This window comes from Balaenoptera acutorostrata, chromosome 2 (assembly GCF_949987535.1).
Source record: "Balaenoptera acutorostrata chromosome 2, mBalAcu1.1, whole genome shotgun sequence".
Lineage (NCBI taxonomy): Eukaryota > Metazoa > Chordata > Mammalia > Artiodactyla > Balaenopteridae > Balaenoptera > Balaenoptera acutorostrata.
Window position 1 is genome coordinate 176,664,029 of NC_080065.1, and position 25,648 is coordinate 176,689,676.

At 48.7% G+C, this 25,648-nt stretch overlaps 1 protein-coding gene across 8 annotated transcripts in view; it reads right to left on the reverse strand.

The window, feature by feature from the left end:
• CACNA1A (calcium voltage-gated channel subunit alpha1 A) overlaps positions 1-25,648 on the reverse strand; it is a 242,651-nt gene that overhangs the window by 65,088 nt on the left and 151,915 nt on the right. For 7 of the 8 annotated variants that reach the window (XM_057540773.1, XM_057540775.1, XM_057540778.1 and 4 more), the window contains exons 12-22: positions 23,320-23,432; positions 21,958-22,070; positions 21,676-21,807; positions 21,310-21,382; positions 19,370-19,487; positions 19,166-19,233; positions 15,383-15,489; positions 12,878-13,681; positions 3,993-4,456; positions 2,199-2,337; positions 506-635 (exon numbers count right to left, since the gene is read on the reverse strand). In XM_057540773.1, coding sequence (XP_057396756.1) covers positions 506-635; positions 2,199-2,337; positions 3,993-4,456; positions 12,878-13,681; positions 15,383-15,489; positions 19,166-19,233; positions 19,370-19,487; positions 21,310-21,382; positions 21,676-21,807; positions 21,958-22,070; positions 23,320-23,432 — 2,261 coding nt within the window. The remainder of the gene's footprint in view (positions 1-505; positions 636-2,198; positions 2,338-3,992; positions 4,457-12,877; positions 13,682-15,382; positions 15,490-19,165; positions 19,234-19,369; positions 19,488-21,309; positions 21,383-21,675; positions 21,808-21,957; positions 22,071-23,319; positions 23,433-25,648) is intronic. The other variant, XM_057540779.1, reaches the window with a different exon arrangement.

Sequence of the window (25,648 nt, forward strand, 5' to 3'; positions counted from 1 at the left end):
CGATAGTGAGAGGCCCGCGCACCGCGATGAAGAGTGGCCCCCGCTTGCCGCAACTAGAGAAACCCCTCGCGTAGAAACGAAGACCCCAACACAGCCATAAATAAATAAATTAAAAATTAAAAAAAAAAAAGTCCATTTGGTGAGACCTGACTGCAGAGGAGATGCCTCTGGAACACCCCCTGCCTCAGTACCCCCCCCACACTCCACGCAGAGCTTGTGCACCTCCACATCCTGCCAGACTCACTCCCCCCACCAGGGATTCCGGCAATTTTCAGCCCCCTCTTGGCCACCTCTTCCCCACCAGGCACACAGAACCACAGTCGCAAGGAACATCCTTCCTCAAGAAGAGAATCAGACCTTCCCCTCCCAACCAGCGGCCACAAGGGCTGCGCCCAGGGGTGCCCCCAACATTTATTCCACCCTAGCTATCAGCTTTTATGATGCAGGAGAAAGTGGCCGGTGACAGAGTAGCTGGGCTGGAAGGAACCTGCTGGGTGGGACTCACATTGTTCCGCGGTGCGTTGGGCTGCACGGGGTCCTCAGCCGCCAGGGCGATGCTGCTCATGGCGATGACCATGAGGATGCACATCTCAAAGTAGCGCAGGTTCAGGATGTAATGGCACAGGCGGCGAAGGCTGTTGCGGACAGGTAGGCGTGCAGAGGTCCACTCAGACCGCAGGCTATCGAGCCCCTTCCTCTGTAATCTCCTTATGTCACCTACCACTATCTGAGATGATCTCTAACTCCCAAGGTCCCACACCCAACAGAGTAACAAGCTCCTTCATCTGGGGACCCTCTTGGGGCAGGGGAGCCCTCAGCGAGGGAAGATATCCACGTCTCTGTTTGTAAGTTCCCATCACTTCCAAACCACCCTCTTGGAACATCTTAACTCACAGGCTGAGTTGAAGAAATATTGTCCTTGATTCTGTAGGAGATGAAAAGCTTTTTATGCATAAAATGTCACATGGTCAAACAAAATTGGGAAATTCTGGGTTAGGTAGATTTCCTTTTTGTTTTTTCAATTAGTTGAGTGACCTTAGGCAAGCTATTGTACCTCAGTGCCCTCATCGGTGAAATGACCATAACAACAGTGCCTAACTCACAAGAATGTGAGGATCAAAAGAGTTAATATATGCCGGGTACATGGTAGGGGCTCCAGAAAGTTAGTTCCTTAAATTATGAATTGCAGGCCTTATCAGAGCCTTCAATATGCTAATGAGATAATAATGAAATAATTAACCTCAAGTGGAGCTAATAATGATAAATATATCATGAGATTGTATGAATGGCTGCAGGGCTGAGTGGCTAAGAGCAAGGATGCTGGAGTCAGTCTGTCTGGGCTCTCCCACTTGCTTGCTGTTTGACTTTGGGCAGGTGACTTCATCTCTCTGGACCTCAGTTTCTTCATCTGTCCAATGGGGATAAGCAAAGTACCAACCCCTATAGGGTTATTATGAGAAAATTTTTTTATTTGTAAAGTATTCAGAATAGTGCCTGGTGCTAAGTGCCACATAAGAATTTCTTTATTAAAATAGATAATGTCAACCACATAAAAAAGTAAATGCACAGGGTGAGTCTCCAAGAAGCAGGTTAGAGAAAGCACTTTCCCCTGAAGCTTATTTGACATGATTCTTCTTTGCCAAGAAGCATTTTGAGGGACCAGGGTTTCAAAAAATACCCTTTGGAAAAATGCAATTCTAAAACAACCTCTGAGCCACCAAGACATACATGCGATAAGTTTCTCCCCTAAATAATCCAGCCTCCTCAAGGATGCCCAAGACAGAGGGCCATGAACTCAGAGACCATCTACCCAGAATCCAAATCCTTGTAGAGCAGAGCTCAGGGACCCGGGCTGTCATGTACAATTGTACAGGTTGCGCGCTGCACAAGGCAGCCATTTCTAAGGGACACCTCTCACATCACAGGCAGTGTAGATGTGGATATTTATGACAGTGGTTTTTAGTTGGTGGCAGGAGGGGGTCTTTTCCAACAAAATCAGTACTTTATGGTAAGTTTCTATCTTCTATGACTTAAGAAAGGGACATCATTTTTTAATTTGCTCAAAGGTCTCCTATGGACTAATGGTCTTAGAGGCAACTCTCCCCCACTATCCTTTGTCTGGGTCTGCCCTCTGTCCTGACTTCCACTGCCCCAGTGGGAGCCCTGGGCCCCCTGCCCTGGCCATGGGCCATACTCACGGGTTGGTCGTAGAGAGGATAAACATGGAGCTGTAGGGGGGCATGGGCTTGGGGCCGTCTTCCCCGGGGTCGTCTTCCTCCTCCTCTTTCTTCTCTTCCTCCTTTTTTGGCAGTGGGTCTGGGTTGGCGTTTTTGTTCACTGTTGGGAAAAGAAGCAACACAGGGCTCCCTCCACGATTTCCCGCAAACCTCTGGTCTCCTGCCTACTCTCCAGAGCAGGCAATAAGCAGCTGACGCAAAGTGCCTACTATGTGCCAGGCACCCTATTATGCCATTTAATCCTCACCTGACCCTATGAGGTTGGTACTTTATGATGCCCACTTTACAGATGAGGAAACTGAGGCACAGAGAGGTGAAGTGGCTTGCCTAAGGTCACATGGCTGGGATGTGGCAAAGCTGGGATTTGAACCCAGGTAGCCTGGCCCCAGAGTGCTTGCTCTCAACCACTCTACAGCCTTGAGTCTGCTGGGACCCTCACGGGAAACTAACATAGACCTACCCCCAGCCTATGATGACCTTTATATTGTCACTTGGAGACAGGCAGAGTGACCAGGAGCCCCACTTTACAGATGAGAATACTGAGCCCCTCCCATAGTCAAACTGCAGGGGTTTCCCCCATTAACACCCCTCTCCTGAGTGGGGTGAAGCACCATCCTCCTGAGCATTGATCCTGCAGCCTAGCCACTCTATGGGTCCGTGGACAGGCTGAGCCTTGCTGAGCCTCAGTTTTTTCATCTGTGAAATGGGCACAATGACAAGATCTACCTTGTAGGACTGTGGCAAGCATTTATAGAGCAAACTCATGGACAGCTTTTGCATAGAACTGGGCTACCATTATCATCTTAAAAATAATAAGCTCGGGGTAATTTCCAAATTCCTGGTGCTTCTCAGATCGTAATCTTACAAGGGGGAGTTTGGGGGGGGGGCAAAAACAGCCAATCCCTCAAGGTCCTAGACCTGCACTGTGCAGCATTTGAAACGTGGCTAGTCCAAACTGCGGCATGCAGTGTAAAAACATGCCAGATTTCCAAGACTGAGTACGAGAAGAAGAATGTAAGGTAGCTCATTAATAATTTAAAAGGTATTGATGACACATTGACATGTTAACACTTTGGATACAGATCAATAGTATTTTGGGTTAAATACGATTTAACTATTAAAGTTCAATTCACCTATTTCTTCTTTATTTTTAAAATCACTCCTTCCTTCCTTCCTCCCTCTTCCCTCCCTCCTTTTCTCCTTTCGTCCCTTCTTTCTTTCTTTTAACAAGGCTACTAGAAAGTTTAATAAATAAATAAATAATTTTGGCTGCACCACTCGGCTTGCGGGATCTTAGTTCCCCAACCAGGGATCGAATCCGTGCCCCCTGCAGTGGGAGCGTGTAGTCCTAACCGCTGGACCACCAGCGAATTCCCCTAGAAAGTTTAAAATTACATAGGTGGCCTGTGTCACATTTCTTCTGGACAGCGCTGTCCTAAAGAATCATCTGACTCCCCCAGATTTCCATCGGAGGAATCCGTTGACTCCTCAAATATGGTGGCTCCCTGGCTCTCCTGTGGGAATCTGGGATGCAGGAAGTGTTGCTAACCTATTGTGTACTTGCCAGGCATCGTATGCATATTATCTCATTTAATTCTCCCAGCAGCCCTGTGTGGGCAGGAACTATGTCTCTACCCATTTTCCAGATGAAGCAACTGAGGCCAGAGAGGTGGAGCCACTGTCCAGAGTCACCCAACTGAGCCTCTGGGGATTGAGCCCAGGAGGCCGGCTCATGTGTGAGATTGGAGCTCATACCTTGGACGACGGTGTGGTTGAGGGGGCGCGGGCAGGCTGGGGGGATGTCCACCGTGGTGTGGTCGGGTTTCCTGGCAGTCTTAGCTGAGGTGGTCTGGGTGCTGCTGGGGTTGGTGACGATAAGGCTGTTCTCGGGGGTCTTGGGGGGGCCGGGGTTGGACGGGTTCCCCGGGTTGTTGGGTGTCCGGCGGCTGGAAGCATGCTGGGGGTTGGTGGCCATGGCAGGTGGGGCAGGCGTGGGGCTGGGGTCGGTGCTGTTCACCATCTTGGCCGGGCTCTGGGGCATGCCGGCATGGCCGAGGCTGTCGTGGGGACTTGCTGACTCCGCGGTGGCCAGCTTGTTGTTCTTCATGTTGTCAATATCCTCGGCCAGGGGTGGGTCTTGGCGGCCCAGGTCCTGCTGGATCGGCCGGGTGGTTGACAGGTTGGGGCCTGACACGGGGACCCCGGAGCCCTGGTTCTCTCTGTGGCAGGCAGGCCAATGAAAAAGAACCCATAAGTGAGTTAGAACATAGAGGGAATGTCTCCAGATCCTGCCTAAGATTCCACCATTCGAGGTACAAGTTGGCGGTCGAGGGGCCGTGTCCTGAAACTCTCCGGTGCCTGGTCCGTTCTTGTTGGGGATCAAGACCCCGTGGGAGTGTAAGTGCCCACCCTCCCAGGTTTCAGTGTGGTGCTTCTCCTGCCAGGAGGGCTGCTTCCTAAGAGATGAGGCTACTCCTTCATGGAGAAATCAGAAGGGAAAAGAACTTTCTGCCAGAGCCTGCATGTTTCCAACCCAAATCTTCCTGACCCTGCCTATGTGTTTCCCATTAGCTCTGAGGCAGGACGGGGACACACAATGTTTCTAGGAGTGGCTAAAGCAGACACAGGGACACCACCTCTTTAGGGGTGGAATTGCCTCATGGATCTATCTTTTTGTTTTTTGGCCACGCCATGTGGCTTGTGAGATCTTAGTTCCCTGACCAGGGATTGAACCCCAGCCCTCGGCAGTGAAAGCATGGAGTCCTAACCACTGGAATGCCAGGGAATTCCCTGCCTCATGGCTTTAAATGCTTGTAGTAAGTATGCCCCTTCCCAATATTCCAGTTAGGGAAAGCAGGTAATATACGTACATTAACATACTAAAAAATAACAATAGAAATAATAACAGCAAACATTTCAGTAACACACTTGCCTTGTAATAACCCCTGCATCCTTAGCCCTAAGAGGGATAATTACTAGCACCATTTTACAGATGAGAAAACTGAAGCTCAGAGAGGTTAAGTCTCTTGCCAAGGCTACACAACCAGTAAATGAACAAGGTAATTTCTCACCCGGATACAAGTGTGGTGGGCAAAGCATTCCAGGCGGGGGGAACAGCCAGTGCAAAGGCCATGAGGTGGGGATAAGCTTGTTGAGTTTCAGGAGGCTGGTATGGCTGAAGGTGGAGAGTGGGAGAGATGAGGTGGGTAGGGGTTTGGTGCCTCAGTGACTCAAATAATTAACACCACGCAGATGGACATGAGGAGAAAAGAGTCTGAGTGCTCAGTGCATTTGGAGAAGGAGAGGAAAAAGTTAAGGGTCCTTGCTTAGCTTTTCCGACCTCAATGCCGACTGAGACATCAGCTCCGCAAGGCAAGGGGTTTATTTTTGTCTGTCTTGTTCACAGCTGTGATTTCAGTGCCCAGAACAGGGCCTGGCACATGGCAAATGCCTGGTCACTTCTTGTCAAATGATAAATGAGTGTCCCCATTTTTCAGATGAGGACACTGAGGCCCAGGAGAAGTCCCACAGGCCTAGACTTGCCGTCAACCCCTGCCTTCTCCCATCTGCACACTCACTGCCAGCTTGTCAGAGACCCCCAGGAGCCCTGGCTTTGGTGAGGGTGGCTACAGGCCCTGCTCACTCTGTGTCTTCGGCTGGTCCCAGCTCTGTCTGCCTGTGCATGGATCTGTGTGGACCTGACGCCCAGTTTGTTCTGTTTGCCTTCAGACACCTCTTCTGGACCCTCGATCCTCAGATAAGAGGCCCCATCATTCTTCCCCCATCCCTGGGCACTGGCCCTGGCAAAGTCTGTTTCCCGGAAACCCCAGGACATCTGTAGTTTATAATCTCAACGACTCCTCTCTCCAGAGGGCTCTGCAGTCCAAGACTTACCCCTCTGGCTCTTCTTAAAGGCATCCCCCAATTCTGTATCCCATGCCCTCCACACCTGCTCATAAGAGCTCACACATATTGAGTACTTGCTGTGTGCCAGCCTGGACACGTCAGCTCATCTAATCCTTAGAATAACCACAGGGAGAGGGTAGTACTGTTATTCCCTTTTTACAGATGAGGAAACCAAGGCCCAGAAACACGAAGGGCCTTGCCCAAGGCCACACAGTCAGTTGCTGGCAGAGGCAGTTTGGACCCAGACCACATGGTTCCAGCACCCATACTAACCCCCACCTGACACTGCAGCTCTCTTACTAAGCAGTTTGAGATCTCCCAGGAGGCTCAGCCCACAGCTGCTGGGTGCAGGGAATCCTTGGCACTCACTGCAACCTCCAATAGTGTGAGCCAGCCTCTCTTCTATTTTGACTCATTAACTTCCGGGACAATCTTATGATGCCTGAATTGTTAATGCTCCCATTACACAGTTGAGGAAACTGAGGCCCGGAGAGGGTGAGTTAGGCATACTAGAAAATGGTTTTGTGGGACTTTCCTGGTGGCGCAGTGGATAAGACTCCGCACTCCCAATGCAGGGGGCCTGGGTTCAATCCCTGGTCAGGGAACTAGATCCCACATGCATGCCGCAACGAAGAGTTCGCATGCCATAAATAAGGAACCCGTGAGCCGCAACTAAGGAGCCCACCTGCCACAACTAAGGAGCCTCCCTGCTGCAACCAAATAAATAAATAAATAAATAAAAATTAAAAAAAAGAAAATGGCTCTGTCAGGCTGTCGCCATCACACACTCACTCAAGAGACCAGATGTGAGCAAAAGACAGCCCTCAGATTGTATCCATTCATCGAACACCCAGGAGATTAGGTACAATCGCAGGAACCAAAGCCCCTGGACAGCATAGGCTTGCTTCCTGAGGCCCAATCTGTAACCTTAAATCTACCTAACACTTAAAAATTTAAAATAAGCTGGCCTCTGTAAATCAACTATACTCCAAATAAAAAATAATAATAATTAAAAAAAAGAGAAAAAGTTGGCCTCCCCTGGAAGCCCTTCCACTGGCTAAGCCACCAGTACCCTCTTTCTTGTTTTATTTTTGCATTTTAACTTGCAAAAGTCCACGGTGTTTTTAGCAAGCAGAAGAGAGATGAGGTAATTTATTTTCAGGATTGTGTCCCTGCGGCCGCAGAGGGAGAAGGGCAGGTCCAGGCAAATTCCTCACTTCTCAGTCATGTGAGCAGGTTCTAGATTGACAGACTGACATGGGTTTGAGTCTCACCAATGCCACTTATTAGCTGTGGGATCCTCTGTAGCTTGATTAACCTCCCTGAGCCTCAGTTTCCTCATCTTTATTTATTTTTTAAATCTTAGCAGAGTTTGTTCAATTTTTTAAAAAATATTCATTTATTTATTTGGTTGCACCAGGTCTTAGTTGCAGCAGGCTGGGTCCTTAGTTGCAGCTCGCAGGTTCCTTAGTTGTGGCATGCGAACTCTTAGTTGTGGCATGCGAACTCTTAGTTGCAGCATGCATCTGGGCATCTAGCTCCCTGACCAGGGAGTGAACCCAGGCCCCCTGCATTGGGAATGTGGAGTCTTATCCACTGCGCCACCAGGGAAGTCCCGGTTTCCTCATCTTTAAATTGGGGATAATAGTAGTAGAACCTTCTCTATAACATGGAGACTAAAGTGAAGATCCTGAACTTATTTGCTATGTGACCACCGGTGATTTACTCAGCCTGTTTCTCACCCATAACATGGGGATGATAATCTCGCTGAGTTCCTGTGAAGAATAAATGTGTGAATGAGCCGAGAGCTAGAGCATTGCTCGCAGGCCTGGAAACCTAATGAATGGAATTTGCTCTGTTGGATTTAGAACTTGCTGGGGACCAGAGACGTTTTATTCCTTCCAATTTCCCCCTTTTGGAATAGGAATGTCTATTTTTGTGCTTGTCCCACCTTTGTGTTTTGGAAGCAGATAATTTGTTTTCTAGTTTTCAGGTCCACAGATGGAAGAAAATTTTGCCCCCAAATGGATCATACCTAGAGTCTTACCAATACTGGAGTTAGATGATGAGATTTGGAATTTTTGAGCTGATGATGGGGTAAGACTTTTGGGGATGTTGAGATGGGGTGAATGTATTTTGCACATGTACATCAGATGAAAAGCTGGCTGGGAATATTTTCTCATCATTTTGTATATTCTTTTAAGTAGAGCTCTACCAAAAAGCAGGCTCCGTGAAGTTATCATTTCAAAGAGAATCTGAATCTTTTGGTCACCATCTAGAGAGACTGTACCAAATAACACAGCAGTTGAGATCACGGCGTACGTTTTGTTAGAGGGACAGCCTCACACATGGACCAAGAGCCCCTTGTTCGGATGCAACGGGGATCTGAGGGTCTTTGTTTTGTCTTGCTTTTGTTTCTTCTGCTGGCTCTGTTTGCAGTGGAGTTTTAACAAGCTCAGCCTGCAGAGGCCTAGTGTCAATCTCCAGGAAGTTTTATTTCCAAGTGTCTCCAAGGAGAACTCAAAAGCGGCAGAAAACTTTGAAGTCAGGCCCCTTCCCCCTTCCCTCTTGGGGATCTGCCATCATCTGCCCGGAATAGGCAGCTGATTGCATAATGCCTGTCCTGCACTGCATCCCTTCGCCAGCTGATCACTTCAGCATCCCTCTGCCAAGGGCTATGGACATCTTGCCTGGGGCATGCTCAGGTCCCTAAATTCAGAGGATGGTGCTTGTGTCCCCACTATCCTTAGGACCTGCACATATTAACTCATTTAGTCCCCACAACAATCACCATCTGAGGTGCTATTAGGATCAGGCCCATTTTACAGATGAGGAAGATGATGCCCAGAGAGGCAAAGGCACTTGCCTGCTGTTATCCAGCTGGGAAAGGGCTGAGTTGGACTCTGGCCCTAGAGATCTGAAGCTACAGCACCACTCAGTGAAGAAAAGGGGGCAATGGATGACTTGGTGTGCGTGGAATGGAGGTGCTGAGACTGGCTAAGGCAAATTGGGGGTGCTGTTAAGAATCAGGGTATTAAGGGATGAAGCCTCTCCTCTCCACCCCATGCTGGATAAACTGTGAGGCTCGGAAGTCCAGTATTTCTCTTATTGCTCCTTTCGGGGAGTAGGTTGTCTTGGTGATGAGAGCAGGTGGAACTAGTGTGCAAATAGCCGAGATATTAATTCTAGGGTGGTGCAGGTCTTGCAAAAGATCCCGTTGCTCAGTCAAATCTAGCAGGAGGCACTGCCCAGCTATCAGGGAGTGGTGGATACCCTGCAATCCACAGATTTTTTTTTACTGGGAGTCAGAGAAAGCTCCATTCTCACTTTGGTGCCCCTGGGGTGACAATGGGCTCAGCCACCTGGTGTGGGAGGTCAGGGGTTAGCGACTGTTTAATGATACAAAACAGAGCGTGCTCTACCCCCTTTTTACTGGGGTGAGCCAGTGAAAGCTTCGGGGGTGGGGGACATGTAAACCTGGGAAAACTGAAGTGGAAGACATTAAGGTAGAAATGGTGGGGGAAGACAGGGGAAACAGAAAGAAAACAATTCTATTTATTATCAATGCTCTGGAGAATCAAAACACAGAGTGTGTCTGGGGAGAGGCCTAAGGAAGGACAAGAGGAGAAATGTGTGAGGCAGGCCTGTTAAGGGCCACTGGCTTTGTCATAATACAGAACTGAAATGTCTTTTTAGTATGTTACGTTCTTGAATAAAATTTTATCTTTGCCATTCTTATTTTATTTTTTTGGCTGCGCCACACGGCGCATGTTTGTCTTGGATTTTTTTTCTCTAAAAGTGCCCGAATCTTCATGAAGTTTTATTTCCAATGAGAACCTTTTTATCAGCCAAATGAATAATGCCTCTCCTGGCCAGGGCGTTCGACACATCTATTAATAAAGGAGTGGGCAGTACCCTCCTGGTGCAGATTTGGGGGTGGAAGTGGGGGAGGTACTTTGTTCCTCTGGAGAGGAGGGGGAGCAGGGGCCACCTGTGGAATTCAGGAAAGCTGGGTTCTTATCACACTACTGCTATCAGCTGGCTGGCTGCCCTTCGGGAAATCCCTTTCTCTCTCTGGGCCTCAGTTTCCCCATCTGTAAAAAGAAGGAGTTTGAGTGGACAAACAAAAGGCTATGCATCTAAAGTTTTGTTTTTTAGTCTATGATGCAAGTGTCTTAATAGTAATAATGATAATAATAATAGTAATAGCTAAAACTTACCAAATGCTTATTACTACTGCTACTGTGAAAAATAGTTAACATTTACTGAGTACTGAATAATAATAATATTCATACTAATAATAGCTAATACTTACTGCATACTTATTATAAGCCAGGCACCATTTAAAGCATTTTGCATGTATTAACTCATTTGAACCTTACACCTACCCTAGGAGGTAGGTAGCATTCTTATTCCCACTTTACAGATGGGGAAACGGAGGCCCAGAGAGAGGAAGTGACAGGCTGTAAGTCACACATCTGGGAAGTAATGGGGCAGCAGTGTGACCTCTGGCTCCAGAATCCTTGCCCTTCACAACCAGGCTGTGCTGTCCTTCTGTCCCTGTCATCCTTCCTCCTTCAACGATAGGAGTAGATATAATACAAGGATGATAACAGTAATAGTAGCAGTATTAAAATAATAGCACCAGGAGACTTGCCTGGTGGTCCAGTGGTTAGGATTCCTCACTTCCACTGAGAGGGGTTGGATCCCTGGTCGGGGAACTAAGATCCAGCATGCCACGTGGCATGGCCAAAAAAAAAAAAAAAAAAATACCACCAGTGATCCACTGGTTCTTAATTATGGAGTCCTGTGCTAAACACTCTATTCCACGTAAAATCCCTTCAGTGGCCTCCCATTTCCCTGGGAGGACTCAAGGCTCTGCTGACCTATTACACTCCCTGCAAATTCTTTGTCTGCCACTCTCTCCTCACCCTCCAAATGGCAAACTGGCCTCCTGCTGTTCTACCTTAGGGCCTTTACACATGCTGTTCTTAGCCTAGAACACTATTCCCTTCTCAGAAACAATGGTTTTCAGGGGGCTGTTGCGGAGCTATGTGGAGACCTAATGCCATAATAATGGGGGGCATTGTGGGCATTTAGGAAATGGGAGGCAGGTATATAAGTATCTTACCATGTGCAGGGAAGTCCCACCGAGGAAGAATTATCCTTTCTCCTTCATGACTCTCTAATGTCCCTCACACAGGTGAAAACTCTGCTTGTAATGATCTGAGTCTTTTGTTTCAACCTAACTCTGCTTTATGTATCAGCATAAAGTATTTTTTGCATGTTTTAAATATACATCACATCTTCCCAGAATGCAAGTACTGGACAAATTAAAGGAAGAGTAGACTCTATTTCGTACGGAACTTCACCATTTTGGAACATCTCAACACTGATGGTAACTCCCTCATGTTATTCGAGTAGCCTGCATCCTGAGTCAGCTGGCATTTGTACCTGTCTCATTTATGGTGATTTTGTGTACAGGTGTCTGCATCAGAATTGCTTCACTCTGTCTTCTAGGGTCTCATTACTCAAAGTGTGGTCCCTGGACCAGCACTGGCTCCTTAGAAATGCAGAACCTCAGGCTGCACCTGAGACCTACTGAATTAGAATCTGTATTTTCACAAGATCCCTGGGGATTCGTGCACACCCCCCATTCAATTTTGAGAAGTGCTAGCTTAGTGCATATGGCATGTAACAGAAGCATTTAAACACATCATTAAAAATTAATATGGTGCTGATGTATGTAAATGAAATCATTATGTTGTACACCTTACACTTATACTGTGCTGCCCGTCAATTATACCTCAATAAAAGTGGAAGAAAAAAAAAGAATACCTAATGCCGAAAAAAGAAAACACAAAGAACTTACAAGAGGGTTTTTTTAAAAAAAGAAAAAAAAATCAAAAGGATGCCCTAGTGGCGGGTGATATATATAATAAAAGAAGAAGAAGAGATCAACTATACTCCAATAAAAATTAAAAAAAAAAAGAAGACTAAGAGGACATTAATTAATGAAAGAACACATGTAAGTTGTTTGGGCTCCTAAATGTACAATCACCGTAGGATTTTCTAAGGAGTGTTACAAAATATTGTTATGAAAAACAGGGTGTCGTTTCTGACTGGGTGAGGTGCTGGCCTGGAAGATGCCGCCAAAGCCTTGAACCCTGCTCTTCATTCAATTCTGAGGGCCCAGAGTGGCTTTTCAAACCCCCCAGGAATAGCATCAGGTGAAAAATGATTGACTCAATAACAGCTAAAAAGGGTCTAAATTTCCCAAGCACTTACTATGTGTCAGCTGCTCTTTCAGGCCCTTTGCATATATTACATCATTTAATTCGAGCAATGACCAAATTAGACCCCACTATCTCCATTTTACAGATTGTGAAAACTGAGGCCCAGAGACATGAAGTCCCCGCCGAAGGCCACACAGCAAGCACATGGAAGAGCTTCATAATTCTGGGGGAAAGTTCTTGTAGAGTTTCCCTGAGACGTACAAGGGCTTGATAGTTTGCAGCTTCTGGCGCCAGATGACCTGGGTTCAAGGCCACTTATTAGATGTGTTACCTTGGGCAAGTCAGCTCCAACTCTCAGTTTCCCCATCTGTGAAACGGGGCCATGACGAGGCGGCGGTCAAGAAGCTGAAATGAGTGGCTCAGGAGAGCACCAGGTATCCAGCAGGTGCCTCTTTGCCTCATCTTATCATTTCTACTATGGTCATCGCTTCCACTTACTTCCTCCTCCGGTGCCTGCGCTCCTTGTCCTCCCTGCGTGCGTCCCCGTCGTAAGCGGGCGGAGGGCCAAGCCGGTGCCGCCTCCTCCGCTCGGCGCCGTCTGGGCCCTCGCCTTCGCCGCCCCGGGCCGGCCGGCTGCCCTCGCGGTGCCGGGACCTCCGATCGGCCTTGTCCTCTGGGCCCTCGTCGCCCGGCCTGCGGTGCGCCCGGTGCCTGCGGGGCTCCCCGTCGGCCCCCGTGCGCGGGGACCCGCTGCGGCTTTCCCGGCTGCACCCCTGCCGGTGGGCGTGCCTCCGGTGCGGGTCGCAGACTTTGCCCCGCTCCGCCTCGCCCTCCCAGAACCCCGGCTGCTCCAGGCCGCCCTCCCGGGCGTGGTGGTCCGACTCGCGGCCGTAAGGCCCCTCCCGGCTCAGCTCGGCCTCCTGGCTGCCCGCCCAGGGCCTCCGGGTGTCCGGGCCCACGGAGCCGCAGGGGTCCCGGGCCCGGTCGTGGTAGCGGGCCTGTTTTCTCAGGAAGTCCTCGGCTCGCTGCTGCCCGAGGCGCTGGTCCACCGTGGGCTCGGCCGCCCGGCTCTTATTGGTGTTGTTGTTGCGGTTCTCCTGGGGATCGACCACCAGCGGCCGGTCCAGGTGGGTCTTCATGTCGGGCCGCAGGTGCCGGGCGTAGGACGCCTTCCAGCGCTCGTCCGGGTCCATCTCGTTGTATAGCGCCTCCCGGCTGGCCAGCAGGTTCTGCTTCCGCATCTCGCTTGTCCGCTGCTCCCACACGGACTTGGTGGGCTTCTGGTTCTTCTGTTGTTCCTTCCTGCAACGGAAGGGCGCAGGGGTTAGGGCACTGCTGGGCATTGTGGCCTGCATGGACCTCTCGGGCTAACAGGCGTCTCAGCCCAGGTGGGCATCTCCACCCTGGTGGGTGTCTTGCCCCAGGTGGGCATTTCCGCCCAGGTGGGTACCTTGGCCCAGATGGGCATCTTGACCAAAGTGGGCATCTCTGTCAAGGTGGGTATCATGGCCTGGCTGGGTATCCCTGCCTAACTAGGTGTTTCAACCTGTGTGGAAAACTCAACCTGGCCGGATGTCTCGTCCTTACAGGCGTCTTGGCCCAGGTGGGCGTCTTGTTCCAGTAAGGTATCCTGGCCTGGCTGGGCATTTCGGTCTAATGGGGGTCTCAGCCCAGGTGTATGTCCCCACTGACCTCTCTATTCCTCTTCAAATTTTAGCACATGGCCTCTGGGGGCTGTCCTGATGTTCAGAATATTTTAACCTCTGAGACAGCCAATCATAATGGACACTGACCTGGGCAGGTTCTGGAAGCCCTGACATGGGCGCTTGGGAATCTTGGGACAGTACCTATCTATCCACTGGTGCAAAACACCAGTGGGGTCATGGCTGGGAGTGCTGGCTGGGCTGAAGCCCTGCCTGGAGCACACAGATTTTTCCAGGGGTTCTATGTGTATTGATAGTTTTATACAGACCATCAACTTCTACAGGCTTGCCTGCCTGAGCATGTGCTTTCCTGGGCTCCCCTTCCACAGCCATCTCCTTGCACTTTGAGAAAGAAAGCCCCCTCCCCACTGTCCCATCATGCACCGCCCCACAGTACGCAAAATCCCAGGACTACCCAACAAAGGTGCAATTCAGAATATCGGTGTTAACGAATCTTTAATCAAGACACCTTAACTCTTTACCACCTTAACACCTCTGATCCACCAGCAAATTCTGTCCACTCTGCCTTCATGATCTGTCTAGAATTCAGCTACATCCATGACCTGTTCAGTCACCACCCTGATCCAGCCCCCACTATCTCTTTTGCAGGGAACAATGCAGTCTTCTCCAACCTGGTCTCCTGGCTCCTGCCCTTGCTCCCCTGATAACATCCAAAGGGTACCTGTGAGCACCTGAGTCCCTCCCTATCCCTCCTCAGCTCAAGAACCCTCCATGTCTCCCACCTGGCTCAGAGCAAAATTCTAAGTCCTCCCTACAGCCCACAAGGCCCTGCCTGATCTACTCATCACCTCTCTGCCCTCACCTCCCCCCACTCACCCCCCTCACTCACTCTGCTTCAGTCACACTGGCCTCCTTCGTGTTCCCTAAACACACCAGGCATGTTCCTGCCTTAGGGCCTTCGTACACGCTGTTCCCATTGCCTGCGATGCTCTTCACTCAGACCCCCACAGAGCTCCTCCCTCACCTTCTTCAGGCTTTGTCACCTTCTCAGTGAGACCTTCCCTGACAACTTTACTTAAAATCATAACTCTCACCACCCCTAGCCCTCCCTATAAACCTCAACCTCTTGTTAACGCTGTATTCCCAGCAGCTAGAACAGTGCCTGGCACATAGTACCTGCTTATTAATTATTTCTTGAGTGAAAGTGGGTGGGAGGGCAGAAGCACCTCTTCCTAAAGCTCAACCCAGTCAGGGACTGCTCCCTGCCCCCCAAACCCTTGACTGGGAGGGTGCAAAGGTTGAGGAGCCCGGAGAGCATACCGGAGTTGGGGGCACTTACACAGCTATGGACATGTTGGCTGCAGACAGAGGGCTCACTTCTGCCACCTCCTTGGCTTTCTGGAGGGCGAGTTTCTGGTTGGCTGCCTCTTCTTCTTCTTGTTCATCCTAAAAGTCACATGTGATCCCTGTTCACAAAACATGAACTGGGCCTTGGGGCCTCACCTCTGACCCTATTGTTAACCAGGGGCAACATTTCAGATATTTACAAACAGGTGTGGCCTGGGTGTCAGCCAAACAGAGCCGAGGCCCAGTGATTGGAAAGGACGCCCGTCAGTTGAGTATACTGCTATCCCCTTTATGTACAGGCTCAATATCTAGCTCATTATTAACCCTATTTTAACACACAGTCAGAAGAAAAGGAGAAAGACTCCCTTCCCTTCCCACAATGGAAATTTTTCTGTACCCTGTCTCAATGAGCTGGAAATTAATGCAAAGATTTTCTTCTCACTCTACTTCCTGGGCCATTTAAGCTCTCTGAACCAAGACTTTTAAAGAACACTGACAAGCCCCCACGTGCAGAAAAATCTGGCATCCCACAGCCCATCCCATGCACTGCCAACAGCCTCCAGAAGGGGAATCAGGAGAGGAACTTATATTCTCAGCCAGTTAGGTTCAGAGAGGAGGAGGATGGGGGAAGATGTTTTAAAAATACACACAGAAAAAGACGTTTTGGGGCTTTAAATCCTTCTTCAGCCTTCATGCAGGGCCTCATTCGTAAAACAGAAAAGCCAACAAAGAAAAAGCAAAGAAAAAGCAACAAGAAAGAAATGGCCAGAGATGAACCCGCCGATAAAAAAGGTCATGCGGTGGCAGGGCACCTCTCCCACTGTGCTGAGCTGTCTGGGGCAAGAAGCAACCTTACCACCTCAGAAATGGTCAGATCAGGACACTCTCTGTCAGTGACAACACAGGGGTGGGACCCGGCTGGCCACCCTGCTCTCCCAAGGCCTCCCCTCCTCCTGGCATCACACCCAGCATTTCTCAGAGCTGAGTCCCTGGACCACCTGCCTAAGAAACACTGCAAATGCAGATTCCCAGGTCTCCTGAGAACCTGGGCTGGGCCCTGGAATCTGCATTTTCAATAAGCTCCCAGTTGAGTCTGAAACACGCTCAAGTTTAACCAATGTTGCATGTGGTTAGAAGCACAAGTTCTGGACCCATCTGGATTCAAATCTCAGCTCCTTTACTTTCTGCTTACCTTGGACGAGTCTCTTAACTTCTCTGTGCCTCACAATCTTCATCTAAAATTTCAACTCTCCTCAATTTTCCCCACTTCGTTTTTCTCTTTAGCACTTATCACCATCTGACAAGTTTCTTTCTCATCTATCTCTCCCCCTAGAATATCAACGAGGGCAGGGATTTGTCTGTTTTGTTCCCTGCCATGTCCCTGGCTCCTAGACCCCGTTCACAGTAGATGCTCAATAAAGGCTTTTCCTTTTTAATTTCAATTTTAATTGATTAATTTATTTTTGGCCGCGCTGTGGCTTGTGGGATCTTAGTTCCGTGACCAGGGACCGAACCCAGGGCCCTGGCAGCGGGAGTGCCGAGTCCTAACCACTGGACCACCAGGGAATTCCCAAATGCTTTTCAATGAATGCCAAAATCTGTAAAATGGGGATCAGAGAATTTGCCTCCTAGGTTTTCTGTGAGGGTTAACTGAGATGAAAACCTATTACTACTATATATAAAATAGATAAACAATAAGGTCCTACTGTATAGCACAGGGAACTATAGTCAATATCTAGTAATAAATTATAATGGAAAAAATATGAAAAAGAATTATATATATGTATAACTGAATCACTTTGCTGTACACCAGAAATGAATACAACATTATAAATCAACTATACTTCAATAAAAAAATTAAAAAAAAAACCCAACCACATAAGGGGCTTAGTGGGGTCCCTGCCACATATTAAATGCCTGAGAAATGCTTGTGGCATAAATGAAGGAAAGAATGAGGGTCTGGAAGACACATCACAGGAGATGAGCTTTCTCCTTCCCCTTCTCCCACCCTCCTGAGGTATCTCCTCCCCCATGATGGCCCTTGAGGATGAGGTCTTGGAACCTGGATGAGATCATGGCTGGAACAGCCCCTGAAGCACTGACGCCAGCCAGCTCCATGGTAGCCAGGACTGTGGCTGTGTGCTTGGGGTGGTGGAGACTTCCGTTTCCCCCAGTCAGAGCTGGGCCCAGGAAAGTCTCTCTCCCTCCTGCCAAGGCTGGCAGATGGAGGGTTGGCAAAGTCTGCTCAGTTCAGTTCAGTTCCCTGAACATGGCCTGAACACCTCGAGGCACTGGGGATGGGGCTGTGAAGCTGAGGCAGGTCCCAGGCCTGGACCTCCTAGGCTGAATGATTCTGCACACGTTCTTTTCATGTGATGAGGCTGCTGGCGAAAGGCTTAGGTCAGACGACCGCTAGCTCCTAAGATGCCTTTGTTCCTGACACCCTCCCCTCAAATTGCAAAAAGGTGCCCAGCTTCCTTCGTGCAGTGCACAACCTGTACAACCGTTCCCAGCCGCTCTGCTTGTGGGCTATCCCAGGGGTGTGAGCTGTGTTACTGAAAGCAATATTGCCTCCTCTGTGACTAGCTGAGGTGGACCTGAGTCCCAGGGAGTCCAAGGCTGCCCTACGGGGCATCTGGAACCAGGTTTTGTCCAGATAATCCAATATCACTGACCATGAATGAAAACTGGACTTCTCCTCACATGGATGGTTCTCACCACCCATCCCCCCAATTCCCTTCTGATCTCATTTCCTGTACTCTTCTCTCTTTTCTGTTCTTTGAGGGGGTCACACCTCTGCTCTTTCAGTTCCTAGATATGTGGTGAGGTCACAACCTCTCCGGGCCCCAGTTTTCCCATCTGTGAAATGAGCATAACAGTAACTCCCTACCTCTTATGCTTTCTGGTGTCTGGCATACAAGAGGGGCAATCACATTTTCCCTGGTTGTTGTTATTTTTATTTTTATCATTACCTGCTCAGCTGGGGCTCAAATGAAAGCTGGCAGGGTGTGTGGATAGACAACTTAGGTTCTGGAACTTGCCAAGTCTGGGTTCGAATCCCAGCCTTCCCTTTACCAGCTCTGTAAAATGTGAGCTCTAGGTCCAGGTGACTGCTCATGCCAAGTGACTTACAAAGGCTCCCTTTATTGAGCACTTCCTGTGTGTCAAGAACAGTGCTGAGTGCCTGACATGTATAGCATGATGCTCTAAATAGTAACGGATATTATCATCCCATCTGGGGCCAGTGATTTTGCCTTTCTGAGCCTCAGTTCCCCCTTCTGCAAAAGGGAGAAAACAGCAATGCCTGGAACCATGAGCACATATAATTCTTTACTGCTACCACTCAGTGATGAAATCCAGCCAGCTCCCAAGCTCACAGGGACACACGCACTGAGCCTCAGGACCTTGTCTGGGTTATTCTCCATCTGTCCCCTCCTTTCGGGTTTAGGGTGGTGACAGTGCCTGCTATCCTAGAGGCTGCCGCATTCCTTGGAAGTCCCTTGACACTGCCCACTCCTTATAAATGGGCACTCTGGTGGAGTCTGCCATCTGTTTCCTGTAGAAACCCTGCTGCCTTAGCCCCCCTCCTTTGCTGTAGAATCCACTTGATTATGGACAGTCTATTTTGGGGGTGGGGGAGGAGGCACTTTCTCCCTGGTACAGTGCATCCAGGGCAAAAGCTCTGACCCTAGCCCCTACCCCCACCTGGCACGGTCCTGATCTGCCATGAGCAGGTGGTAACTTTGCCACAGCAACATTCTCCCACCAACTCCACCTTGGTGAGCTCCTGGGCGTTGGCCAAATTATCCACTGCGATGGCCAAGAACACGTTCAGGAGGGTGTCTGCAAACGTGGGAGTCAGGGAAAGCATCGCCACTTGGACCTTGATATCTGGGACTCCTGAATCCCCCACCTTGTGCCCCCCAATCTGCTCTCCCTGAGGCCCGGGCACGTCCCAATTTCCCCACACAGAGGATACAGTTCCCAAAGAGCGTCAGCACGATGAAGTAGATGGAGAACACCATGCCGCCCTGCACACCCCCCTGAGACTTGATGCCGTCGTACATGACCTCATTCCAGTCTTCGCCCGTCAGGATCTGAAAGGGGAGGGAGAAACACACAGCCAACCCCCCTCTCAACCTTGGGCCCCTCGGAGATGCAGCTGTGGAGCCGGAACCTGCCGTGTGGGCCCCTCCTCGGCCCTTATCTCTGGGTGGGGAGGGTCTCATCTGTTTGCAAGAGGAAAGGGCTGTCCCTGCATTGAGGGGCTCTCAGCCTGTTCTAGGAAAAAGTGACCCTGCAGGAGTCACAATCTTTCTGTAACTCCATCTTCCCTGATGTGATAAGGGGGTTTTGCTATAGGCTGAGTTGTACTCCCTAAATTCATATGTTGAAGCTCTAAACCCTTGTGTGGTGGTATTTGGAGATGGGAGGGAATTAGGATTAGATGAAGACATGACAGTGGGGCCCTCAAGAGGGGATTAGTGCCTTTATAAGAAAAGACACCAGAGAACTTGGTCTCTCTCTCTCTCCCTGCTACGTGGGAGAGAAGTGAGAAGGCTGCCGTCTGCAAGCCAGGAAGAGAGTCCTCACCAGGAACCAACCCTGCATGCACCCTGATTGTGGACCTCCAGCCTCCAGAACTGTGAGAAATAAATTTCTCTTGCCGTATATTCACTGGTACTTCTGGACTGCTGTGTCTGGGGGTGGTGATGGTGGTGGTACTGGTGACCAGAGGAAGCCTCAGGTAAAGGGACACAGGTGCTGGCAAATAGAAGGTGTGCGGATGCGTATGGGAAGGGCTAAAGGGATATGTATGTAGCATCCACACAGTTGTTAAAAAATATCCAACTTCCCTCCTTTGTATTATTTCCATGAGGATAAAGTAAATGTGAAAGAACTCCCAAAACATTAATCTGTTAATGCAGGGTTTTTTAGCCTTGGTACTACTGACATTTGGGACTTCCTCCCGTCCTGTGCAATGTAGGGTGTTGACCGGCATCCTTGGCCTCTACCCATTAGATGCCAGTAACATCCCCCCACATCCCCAGTTGTGACAACCCAAAATGTTTTCAGGTACTTCTAGGTGACCTTGGGGGACAGACTCCCTCTTGGGCAAGAACGCTTGTGCTGAAGATATATGGATGGCGATTACTACTATTAATAATCATTTATGTGAGGGCTCAGAACTTCCTGGATGGTTTGCCTTTCCAAGCCCCTGTCTAGGGGTCTCATTTAGAAATTACCTCTCCCCCAGGAGAAGAGAGGAGTGAAGTCACATTTTCCATAAACTCTCTGTCCCCTAAAGAGACAGAACCCACATGGAAAGGCTCTGGAAGTCCCAGCTAGGCCAGTTCCAAACCTCAGGGCATGTGCCTACCTGGGTACAGAAGTTGGTTTGGGGAGACCACCCAGGGTCAATCTGTTTGCCTTGGAATATGGGATTGGGGTGTCTTCCAATCTGGGGGAGGATGGTGTATTATCCATGTCTATTATTTTCTATATTCTGATGCTTTGACATATGTGGGAGGCCTTGTTGGCCCTAGGGGGAGTCAGGACTAGCTAATTCTTAGAGATGGTAACCAACTTGCCTGTGAATGTGCTTTTCAAATGCAAACCAACCAATCCAGGGCCCACACTCCCAACCGTCTCCACTATTGGGCTCTTACAATCAGGGCCAACCTTCTCCTGCCAGAATCAGCCCAGGGTCAGGTACCAGACAACTCAGGACAGCTCCAGGGCCTGCTGAAATTATTTAAACTAGCCAATCCTAAGCCTGCTTAATGTGCCTTGCCCATTTCTTCCTGTGGAAACCACAATAAAGGCTCCTGCCCACGTTCCCCGCTCCCCCTGCCTCCTGATGAACTCTGGTGCTTCCCTGTATGGCCCTGCATTCATGGGGCTGGGTGAAGGTTGTACCTGAAATACCGTCATTATTGCTGCTGGAAAGGTGTCGAAGTTGGTAGGAGGAGTCCCTTCATCGAAATTAAACCTGCAGAGAGGACACAGACATTTCACGTGGGTCCCACCTCAGGTGTTCTAAGGGCTTGGCTCAGTATCTTGTTTCCAGGGCAGTATCTCTGTCCCCTAAAAGGACACCCTGCGTGGTACCCAGGGCCCCACCCATCTGGGTGAGTGCACTGGGCATCCAGGCCACGAGGAGGGCAGACTGTGTGATGCAGGTGGGCCTGGGTCTCTGGAGGCACTGAGCGAGGTGCCTGGGGGTGGGAGGCCCCGGGCTGGACCCCAGGGAAGCAGAAGTCAGAGGATCTGCCGAGCACTTACTGGCCACCAAAGAGCTGCATTCCCAGAAGGGCAAAGACGACGATAAAGAGGAAAAGGAGGAACAACAGGCTGATGATGGATTTCATGGAGTTGAGAAGAGACACGACCAGGTTCCTGAGAGATGCCCAGTACCTGCCAACAGAGGCCAGGGGTGGGGGGGTGGGGGTCAGGCTGGGCCAGGGTGGCAGCAGCTAAGCCCACCTTCCCAACATGGTGGAGGTGGTCCCACCCTGGCCCCCGTCCCCATTCCCATCGGGATGCCAGGCAACCCCAAAGACTTACTTTGTGACTTTGAAAATACGCAATAACCTGAGGGCTCGTAACACACTGATTCCAAAGGACGTGCCGGGTTTTATGACGGCCCAGATGACCTCAAAGATGCTCCCGATGATGACCTAGAACAGAGGACCCGGTCTTATGTCCAGGCTCCTTGCAAACGTGCCCTGGGTCTGAACCTTGCAGGAACCCAATCCACGTCCCACCCTCAAATAGAATCAGGGTGAGGGTCTCAGACCCCTCTCATCCCTTCTCTTTTTTAACTTATTAAGAGCTGATGAGCACAAAGAATTCATGAAACACATGATTACAAAGCGAATGCCCACGAAACCACCACCTATGTCGAGAAATAAGACACGTCAGCAGCCTGAAAGCCTCCAGGGACCCCTAGACATAGCCATCACCTTGAATTTTATGCTAACCATTTCCTTTAACCATTTGCATTTAAAAAATTGAGGTGGAATTCACATAACATAAAATTAACCAGAATGGTTAACTTAAAATACTGCACAATTCAGTGGCCTTTAGTACATTCACCATGTTGTATAACCATCACCCCCCCCTCTAGTTCCAAAACATTTCCATCACCCCCGCAAGAAGACCCCGGACCCATTAACAGCCACTCTCCATCCCCCTCTTCCCGGCCGCTGGCAACCACTAATCTACTTTCTGTCACTGGAGATTTGCCTGTTCTGGATATTTCATATAAATGGAAATATGTAATACGTGACCTTTTATTTTATGTCTGGCTTCTTTCGCTTATCATAATGTTTTCGAGGTCTTTGCCTTTTTAAAGCATTCAAGGATCCTCCATAATCCATATAGCTTAGTTTTACCCATCTGAACTTTCATCAGCAGAATCATGCTGTATAGACTGGTTTTGTCAGTGTCTTGCTTCCTCTTGTGCAGTATTATGTGGCTGATGGGTGTGGCTGTTTTTGGTTGCCTCTCGTTGGTGCAGAGAATTCCATTATGTGGCTAGGCCACAACTTTATCCACTCTATTGCAAAGGAATATTTGGGTCGTTTGGTCTGGGACTAGCAAGGCTGCTCAGGACATTCTTGTATGTGTCTCCTGGGCATCTGTGTGAGCTTCTCTAGGGTGAATCCCTAGCAGTGGAATCGCCAGGTCAATCCTACTTTCCAAAAAAGGGTCCACAAATTTCCCCTCCCAGTAGCAGTGGTTGAGGAGGGTTCTAGGGGCTCTGTATCCTTGCTGAAGTTAGGATTGTCCTTTCGTTCCTTTTGCATTCAGCAGAGTCTCTCATATCCACGGGTGATCCTACTCCTCTCTTTTGGATGTCCCCAGGTGTCAGCCATTCTAAGCTAGAGCTGGAGAACTGAAATCCTTAGAAACCAGACCACTTACCCCACAATCAAAACAGTTGAAGGAAGAGTGGAAGTAAGGCCGCGTCCCAAGCCCGTACATTTTTATAAACATTTCGGACATAAAGAGTCCTAAGAAAATGAATTCTGCATAGTCTAGAAGGGAGACGGGGGGGAAAACAGAGGAGGTTAGATCTGTGGGGGGAGGTTCCAGGTGGCTCTGACATTCCTGTTAATTGCAACCCTGGCTGGTGGGTTCCTGGGTGCTTACTATATTTTTTTCTAAAAAAGTTAATTAATTAATTTAAAAAAATTTAAATTGAAGTACAGTTGCTTTATAATGTTTCAGGTATACAGCAAAGTGATTTAGTTTTATATCTATTCTTTTTCAGATCCTTTTCCCTTATGGGTTATTACAAGATATTGAATATAGTTCCCTATGTTATACAGTAGGTCCTTGTTGTTTATTTTATACATCTTACTATGTTTTTAAAACGAACAAATGAATGAATTAACTAACTGACTAACAGCTAACTGACTAATTGGATAACTAACAAAATAAAGTTGTTCCATAATGCCAGCATGTCATAATCTAAGAATTATGACTAAACCACTTTTATATGTCTGCGTTCCAAAGGAATAATAGAAATAGAAATCATGACAGTGTTCTATTTGTAATCCTTGTGTTGGGGACTTAGTTGGAGCACCACAGGCAACTAATCTAAGGCATGGCTTTTCTCCGAACTTCACATCCCTTGGAAATCCTGTCTTGCTGATGTCTGAAAGTCGTGATGCAAGATAAAGCCTTTTGTTTTTTGGTGAGAAAGCATAATGGTGCAGATACCTTGGGGAGAGGTAACTCATGGTTATTTGTTTGCTCCAGCAAAGAAATGTTTAATAGCAGTCCCTTTTCTGAGATGGCTTTCTTGGTGGGGTAGGAAGTTGAGGGGTCAGGAAGGGCATGAGTAGTCACCTACTGGAGGGGAAGGAGAGGTAAGGAGGAATTCTGAGGGGAAGAAAGCATACAGAAAGGGAAGACAGAGGAACCAAACCTCCAAGAATTCCATTTTGGTCACATAGCTAACTCTGTTTGAAGGTCAAGGGTATTTGTTATATCATTCTTTTTTTTAATGGTGTAAGATTTTTTTCTAGTTCTTTGTGATTTTACTTTCTTTTTTTTTTTTGGCTGTACCACACAGCTTGTGGGATCTTAGTTCCCCAATCAGGGGTTGAACCCGGGCCCTCGGCAGTGAAAGCGCAGAGTCCTAACCACTGGACCACCAGGGAATTCCCTGTTATATCATTCTTTTAAGAGGTGGTTTGAACTGACTCTTAAGGTCTTTCCCACTCATTCCTGATTGAAACTTTCCCTTAGTTTTAGGACTCCAGGGAGCTCCTAGTGTCTGAGGGAAACTCTAGGGTCTCCAGGGCCCCTGGGACCAAAATGTCAGCAAGGGAAATCTGTCCATAACATCTGGTGTATTCCAAGAACCATCAGAAGAAACTCTGGGAGAACTTAAGAGTTTCCAAGATACTTGTTCCCCGGTTACCATGGAAATATGATAGCTGGTGATGCACAAGACCTGAGAGAATTACTTATCTGTAGCACTAGTGGGTCTGGAAGAACTTTCAGGATCATCAAATCCAATTTCTACCAAGTACAGAAGAGGAATTTGAGACCCAGAGAAACGACTACACTTCATTGATTCCAAGACACATATTATTGTTCACATTTTGACATCTCCGAAACTGGGGTGATCTTAAAATTGGCATGTCCTAGTTTAGATGGCAGCATTGTTTTATTTCTTAGTGGCACATAAAATAAAAATAAAAGAGTGCCTTATAATTGAAGATGTGTTTGATTGATGGACAATGGTAAGAGCTTGTCCAAGGTCACACGGAGAGTTAGGGGCAGGGCAGGCATCAAGACCCCAGGTTACCTGGTAATCAGGGCAGGGATGTACCATCAGATACAGCTTGGACTCTGGGTTCAAATCCTGGCTACATCACTAACTAGTTGTGTGACTCTGGGCAAGTTGCTTAACCTCTCTGTGTTGCAGTTTTCTCAACTGGAAATTGATAATTAAAGGACGTTTACAGACACAGAGGCCCCAGGCAGGAAGTCCCAACCCTGTTCCTGAACCAGGACAGATAGAGCAAGGTGATTAGTGGGGAGAATATGGGAGATTAAAAATAGGCTATGAGAGGAGGTTAAGACAAAAAGTAAATAGTCCTCATTTATAAGTGACTCCAGGGGGACTAAATGCAATTACTAAGGTTGGAACTAGGTCAGGGCTCTCAGAAGGAGAACTGGCCCCTGGGGAGTGTCCTGGGGGGGGGGTGTTCAGCCGACGTGACTGGGAACAATGAGG